General features: G+C 58.2%; 1 protein-coding gene across 1 annotated transcript; it reads right to left on the reverse strand.

The window, feature by feature from the left end:
- Nucleotides 1–4,247: 4,247 nt before the first annotated feature.
- On the reverse strand, nt 4,248–6,798 carry NMUR1 (neuromedin U receptor 1; the record flags this gene model as incomplete). Its single annotated transcript, XM_084267225.1, has 2 exons — nt 4,248–4,651; nt 5,904–6,798. 2 exons carry the CDS (start codon nt 6,796–6,798, stop codon nt 4,248–4,250), a joined length of 1,299 nt encoding a protein of 432 aa, XP_084123351.1.
- Nucleotides 6,799–7,366: the final 568 nt, after the last annotated feature.

Consider the following 7,366-nt stretch of genomic DNA (forward strand, 5'->3'; position numbering starts at 1 on the left):
CAAGGCAGCTGAGTCAGCCTGAGCATCCCAAGCTATGGCTGAGCTCTTCCATCCAGGCCCTTGGGCTGGGATGCTCTCACCCTTGCCACTCCCACAGCATGGGGCTGCTGGGAAGGCTGCTTCCTACGTGAGTCCTGGCTCTTTGGGAAGCCAACCAAGAAGCTGGGCAGGAAAATTGGGCTGCCTTTGGCGTGGGGCTAAAACCTGAACCCATGGGTATCCCCAAAGAGCAGAATCCAGTCCTACATGTTTTTCTCTTGCTGTCCATCTCTCCTCCTGCCTGCCCCTGTGCTGCCCATCACCAGCCTGTAGGCACTAGGTCTTAGCTTTTCACTGCCATCGCTATCCTGGAGTAAGAGGGATAATTGAAATATGGTGCAAAAAGCAGCCCAAATTGGCACCAAGCTCAAACCCAGCACATCCCTGCAGCTTCCTGACATTTACCTTTTCCTGCCTCCCTCTCAAAGGCTGAGATCTCAGCGGGAAAGGCTGCTGTGCTGCATCCATGGGCCTTGCAGCCCAAATCAGCCCCACCGCCCGGCCCCAGCCAGGGACCGCTCGCTCCCAGGCATGCAAGGGCTTTGCCAAATTCACGCTGTATGAGTTTTCCCCATACCATGGCTGTCCAAAGGAAGCAAAAAACAACCCTTCCCTCGGCTTATTGAAGAGGGGCTGCAAAAAAATCCGCTGGCACCCTCTGGAGCCATCTATCATGGCTCCAAATATACGAGGCAATTACTGCAAAACTGGAGTTTGGCTCTGTAAAGGGAAAAAAAAAACCCACCCCCATGTCTGTTGCAAACAACCACAGCACAAAAAAAGCCTTACAAGGCTGGGGCAGCCTCATAGATGGATTGCTTTTTAATCCCCAAAGTTATGGTGATAAATCTTTTTATTGGAAGCTCTGGAGACACTGTGTCATTCATAGCGCACGGCAGCGCAGGGGGAAAACAGCTCCACAAATTGCTGGGAGAGGGGGAGTCTCCTGAGAGAGGGTCTGGAAGTGATGGAGGAGGGATGGGTGCTCACCGTAGGGGTGCCGAGCAGGCACTGGGGGGGGACAGGAGTGTTCCCCCAGGGCCAGGAGTGGGTGGTTAGCCAGGAACCGGCCATGGGACAGACACTGCCATAAATCTGGGAGGACAGATGGACAACTTTTAGGGAACAGCTCTTCGGAAACAAAACTTTTGGAGTGAAGATGGTGGCACAGAGCCCAATGCAGCCACGTGCTTCACAGCGCAGGGACAGGGAGATGCTTCCCTCGGCTCCACGTGAAGACCCAGAGCAAGGGTGTCTGCACACTCCCCCTCCAAGCACCCCAACAGTTCTCCCCAGCAGAAATAAACCCTCTCATTTATACCAAGAAGGTGGCTGGGAACCAGGCTGACCCCAAGGATGCAGGGCAGTGGGAAGCATCCCTCTTGGAGCAAGCAAGCTCCATAATTCCCTTCCTGGGGGCTGCAACGAGCCTGAGGCAGGCAGAAGCTGGCGGTTGCTCCCTTTCTAGTGCTGAAAAGGTGTAAAAACCTCTCCTTGAAGCCCTTCTCAGTTCCTTTCTTATTAGGTTTCATGCCCAGATTGCAGCTTTTACTGAAAATAATTATGGGATTAACGGATTTGCCTGGGAGCCTCCCATCTCTGGTGAGCCTGGCTGGCACGTGGTAGGTGGGATGCAGGATTGCCTCCACACGCTGTGGCAAAAGCCCAGCCAGGGGAGCAAAATTTGCCTGCCCATTTCCACCCAGGAGATGCTACTGCCCAGCCACAGCTTTGGGAGGCCTTTGGGATCCTTTTCAGGGTAAGCTGTGGTCCAGCTGGGGGTCGGGGGTGCAGACCCCAGCATTGCTGCCTGACACACCAGGGCTGCAGCACAGCTCAGAGAGGGAAGTTTGGGGTAGCCAAGGAGGATGGGGAGTCCCAGGGCAGGGGACAGCAGGGCAGTGGAGACACAGGGTTGGATTAAGGCAAAGCCGGTGCCTGTCTGGCAGCTCTGAACTCTACTCAGGCAGTGCTGAGCCCCAGGACCCCCCAAAAAAAAACCCTGTGGGGACTCACGCTGTCTTCTGGCACTGACCAAGGAGCTCCAGCAGCCCCAGCCATATCCTCACACAGCCTGGGTGCTGACAAGCAGGGTGCACGTCCTCCTGACTCACAGCAGCGCAAGGGACCCTGAACCTCCGCACAGGCGGCTGTTGCTCCGTAATAAAACGCTATCGACCACCTATTAAAAAGCCATTACCTGGAGATTTGCGGCTGGGGAAGCGGCCAGGTGAAGTGAGATGGGGCAATAATGGCCACCAAGGAGGCATCAGTCATTTCCACACGGGCAGCAGTGACAAGGGGCCCCCCACGGTGTCCAGGGTGCTGCCCCCTGTCAGGACGATCAGCAATGGGAGCCAGTGGGGGAAGGAAATAGATGAATCTTGATGCCCTTGGCCATGCTGACATCCTCCAGAGACAGGCTGTGAGCAGCTGGGAGGGCCCTCAAGTGCAAAGTTACTGCAGCTCCATGCCCACCCTAACCCAGCAGCACCCCCCAGGAGCCAGGGAAGGGCTTCTCCCACAGCAGCTGTGGGTATGGGGGTTTGGATGGAGACAGGGACCAGGAGGGAGTTCACAGGCCCTGAATCCCACCCGTCCTTGGTCACTGACCTGGATGTAGCCCTGTGCAATGTGCTCAGGAGGGGTTGGAAGCAGGGCAGCAGGCAGTGATGGCCCTGCCAGCGCTGTGCCTAGGGCTTGCTCCTCTGGTGCCCAGGCGAGCTGGCTGGCACATCCCCGCTGCCCAGAGGCACAGCCATGGGACACTGAGCCAGGAGACCTTCCCTGGCTGGCCAGGGGAAAATGGGGCTGGGGAAGTTGTGCAAGGTAAGAGCTCAAGCAGCTCGGACAGCCCCTCGGGTGGCATTTTGGAGCCTGGATATTTCATCCTGAGGGAGGACTTGTCATACACCAGGCAGTCAGCAGCATTGATCTCAGACAGTAAATCGATGGGTACTTCCAGCCCGGGGGAGCGCAGCCAGCCAGCCTGCTCTCCCTGGCATTTCCATGACATTTCCTGAGCCGTGTGTCTGGGGACAGATTGATTGCCACTGCTCCAGAGGCAGCTCCCCCTCTGCAACGACCCCAGCCCTGACCCCAGCTCAGTCCGAGCTTCCTAAAGACCCACTCACACTTTCCCAGCTGTGCCCTGCCCTGAGCCCACCCGGCCCTGCAGACCTGCTGCAGCAGCAGCCACAGAGCCCATCACCCTGGCACATGGCCTGGGTTCAGTCCCACACTGTGAGCAGAGCTGAGTCCTGGGAGACACAAGGGGTGCACAAATCAGGCCAACAGCATATTTTATTCTCAGTGAGGCTCAACCCACACAGAGCAGGGGTGGAGGAGGGCTCCCCACATTCTCCATGGGGGCAGGGGGCCATGGAGGGCTGAGGAGGGTGGCACCCACCAGATGCAGGCTGGAGAGCAAGAGTGGGGGGTGTCTTCATGGGGCACCGCAACTGACATGGAGTTGTGCCTCGGGGTTGCAAGCAGCCTGGGACTCCTGTTGTCCTGTACTTTCCTCTGCCAGCTCTGTCTCTGGCTCAAGCAGTGGTGCTCCTTTCCTTGCCCTCAGGGGACTGGGGTGTCAGGGCAGATGAAGGCTGGGAGCAAGGAGCCATACTGGCACCCTGCAGCTGGACACTGTCTGGCACCATTGGAGGGATGTGCAAGAAAATGGGGGACACATCAGTGCCAGAGGGCCCTGGGGGGTATCAAGGGAGAAGGCACACAACTTTTTTCCCTGACTCCATCCTGTGCAAACCTCTCACCCCCGGGTCTCAGCCCCCATGTGAGCCCTTCTCACCCATCCCGAAACACCCTGGGGTGCCTGACACTCCCAACACCCATACCCACAGAATCACCCCGCTGGGCTGCCAGGGGTGGGATGTTTTGGGGAATGGCTGACACATCTCTGACATAGAAGCCAGCTGTCCCCACACCATGAGGGATGCCCTGACCTTGGCAAGTCCCAGTGCTGAGCGCAGCAGGGACAATACATCTGGAGCACAGCATGGCCACTACCTCTGTGTGCCTGAAGAACTCTGCCAGGAAAACCAGGCTTTGCATCCCAGCGGGATGGCACAGACAGGTGGGGGCCCCTCCATCACTCCTGTCCCACGCCTCACTGTGGAATGGGTACCACAGAGAGATGGATGCTGGTGGTGGGGCAAGCCGGTCCCAGTCCCCCCATATCCCTCCACTCTTCAGCAAAGGGACACTGTGTGAGTGGTGGCCTGGTGCCCCTCCACCTCCTCCAGCTCGTACTCCTCAGCATCAGAGAGGGGCAGCCCGTTAGTGCCAGGCATGGGCTCACACTCGGTGCTGCGGGTGGTGGCACGGGTGACGCTGGGCGAGTATTTCCGCGACCGCGGCGGGCGGTGGCCAGTGTGGCACATCACCTCTTTGAACATCTCCCGGAAGCGGGTGGACATCAGGTTGTAGAGGATGGGGTTGGCCGCCGAGCTCAGGTAGAAGAAGATGCCTGAGATGATGTGGACGTACTGGAACATGTGGAGCATGCGGTTGGTCCAGGTGGAGATGAAGCTCCAGACAAGGCGGTCAGTGTGGAAAGGCGCCCAGCAGATTCCAAACACCACCACCAGCATGACTGCAGGGAGCAGAGGAGCTGGTGTTAGTGGGGGGCGGGGAGGGAAGGGCTTAGCCCCTGGGGACCTCCAATCCCCAGCTGAGCACTGCCCCGTTTCAGCTTAGGCCATAGAAAGGAACACCCAAAAAAGCCTGGGGAGAGGAAAGGAAGAGGGGAAGGCCCTCCCAGTGCCTTTTTAACTCACTGTGGCAGGGGCTGGAGGTCTGGACAGGATCTCCCTCCCTGTATCTCTGCCAGGGCAGCTCCAGGCGCTGCCGTGCCACGTGTCTCTGCTCCCTGTGGGCAGGCAGCCCTGGGGCCATGCAGCATGGCTGGGGGACACTCCTCTGGGCATCCAGGCCCCAGGAACCCTGGCACCTTTGCTGGCAAAGTCCAAGGAGCAAGAACAGTTTGTGCCCTTTCCTTGTGCTCCAGTTCGGAGATTATTTTTACACCCCATCTCTGCTGATGGGAAGGAAAGGGGGTAATGGTCCTGGGGGGCTCCCTGCCATGCCATACCCGTACCATGCTGCATCTCCATGGCACACAGGGACAGGTCCTCCATTGTCCCCCTCCCAGCCTCGTTGCTGGGGGGAGTGGAGCTACCACCACTTGCTGGGGACACGGCAGAGAAGCAGCCCTGGCCCTGCCGATGGGCTGAGCTGGGCAGCCCGCCATCGCTGAGCTGTCACAAGGCTGGGAGCATGCTGAGGTCAGCATGCTGGGGAGAGATGGCTACCCAAGGGCAGCCAGCTCCTGCTGCTGGCAAGGGGGCCAGAGGCTGCAGGGATGGTGCTGGGGAGGGGAGTAAAAGCACAGAGTGGTGGGACAGAGGGGTGCTCCAGGCCAGCCTTGGTCAGTGCATCATTGCACCAGGACACTTGCAGCAGCTGCGGAGCTGGGTGGGAAAGGAAAGGTCCTCTCTGAGAAATACCACCAGCATGCAAGGTCTAGGATGAGGGATGGGGAGCATCTCAAACCACCTCCTTCTCCTTTCTCATCCATTACTTTTCTTGAGGAGTTGAGGTCTCGCACCTGGGAGGGAGCTGGCACCAGCAACCCTCACTGCTGGATTGGAGCTACCAGGTCTGCCTTTGCCCCCTCACCCCACCAGCAACCCCCACAACCTTCCTCCAGGATGACCCAGCCTCAGTCCTATGGACTGGCTGTGCCTCAGTTTCCCTCCCCCCCCAGCACCATCCCAACACAAGCACAAGAGATAACTCCTAGCTCCACCCATCACCAGCATCAGACTCCCCAGTGTCAGACTCACACAGCATCTTTGTGACCTGCCTCCTCTTGACTTTCTTCTGCCCCCCAGCACTGTGGCAGTCACGGCTCCCATCGGACTTGGCTCCCATGGCCTCCAGCATCTTTTCTTTCTTGAGCTGCAGGCCGATGAGCAGGTAGAGGATGCTGATGGTCCCCATGGGCAGGAAGAAGAATACAATGGTGGTGATCTGGATGATGAGGTTGTAGGTCAAACGCGGCTTCACCAGAGTGCAGATCTCTGAATCGGGCACCGGCCCCCGTCCAGGCACACAGAGAGGCTGCAGCCCGTGGAGGCTGGTGTTGGGGATGGAGCAGATGACTGACAAGACCCAGATGGTGACAATGACCCTCTTGGCATGGTTCCTGGTCACCACATACTTGGCTTTCAGGGGGTGCACCACGGCGATGTAACGCTCCACGCTCAGGGCGGTGACGTTGAGGATGGAGGCGAAGCAGACAGCCTCGAAGAGCAACGTCTTGAAGTAGCAGCCGCTGGCGCCCAGCAGGAAGGGGTAGTTGCTCCACATGTCGTACAGCTCCAGCGGCATCCCCAGCAGCAGCACCAGCAGGTCAGACACAGCCAGGCTGAACAGGTAGTAGTTGGTGGGCGTCCTCATGAACCGGTGGCGGAGGATGACGATGCAGGTGAGCGTGTTGCCCACAGCCCCCACCACGAAGATCAGCAGGTAGATGACACAGACAGGGACAAAGAAGCTGGACCGCCGAGGTCCCAGGTACTTATTCCGCAGCTGCTCCTCTGTCAGGTTGGCATCGTTGGGGTCGATCGAGGTCTCTGGGTGAGTCCTGTTGTAGAGATCGGGGCTGATGGGCTCCACAACAAAGTCTCGCTGGGGCAGGAGGAACTCGGGGCTGGAGCAGTTGGTGTAGGGATTCATGGCTATAGAGAGACAGGAAAGTTTGTGGGATGCTTTCCTGATGCCTCTGCCACTTCTGCTCCCTCTCCCACTCTCCCCATTGTGTCAGGATGCCAGGATGGTGCTGATCACGGTGGCTGTGCACCCCCACCTTGCCACAGACAGAACCCTTCCATTGGGAAACCAATCTCCAAACCCCTCTCCAGGGCTCCCAAGCACGCCTTGTCCTATTTCCCATCCACAAACAATCCTGGCAGCTCCCCAGCTCACCTTGGCCCCTTCACCTCATCATCAGGGGGATCTCACCTCTCCCTGCTCCTAAACCAGAGCAGAATACAACCCCAAAACCAATCTTAAAAATCAATCCCATCTCCGGTTCTACGAGCCATGCAGAGGGGCTGATGAGATGCCCATAAAACAGCCAGGGGGAAAAAAATTGATCTTCCTTGTTAGGAAGGACTTACGATTTGCCAGAAAGCTCCAGATGAAGGCTGAGGTCCCACCGCTCCTGCGTTGGACAGGGTCGGGCCAGGGATGGAGCGTGGGAGGGGATGGAGCCTTCACTGCCTTAAGAGGCAGGCTAAAGAAA

The sequence above is a fragment of the Gallinula chloropus genome (assembly GCF_964237585.1).
Source record: "Gallinula chloropus genome assembly, chromosome: 8".
NCBI classification, from domain to species: Eukaryota; Metazoa; Chordata; class Aves; order Gruiformes; family Rallidae; genus Gallinula; species Gallinula chloropus.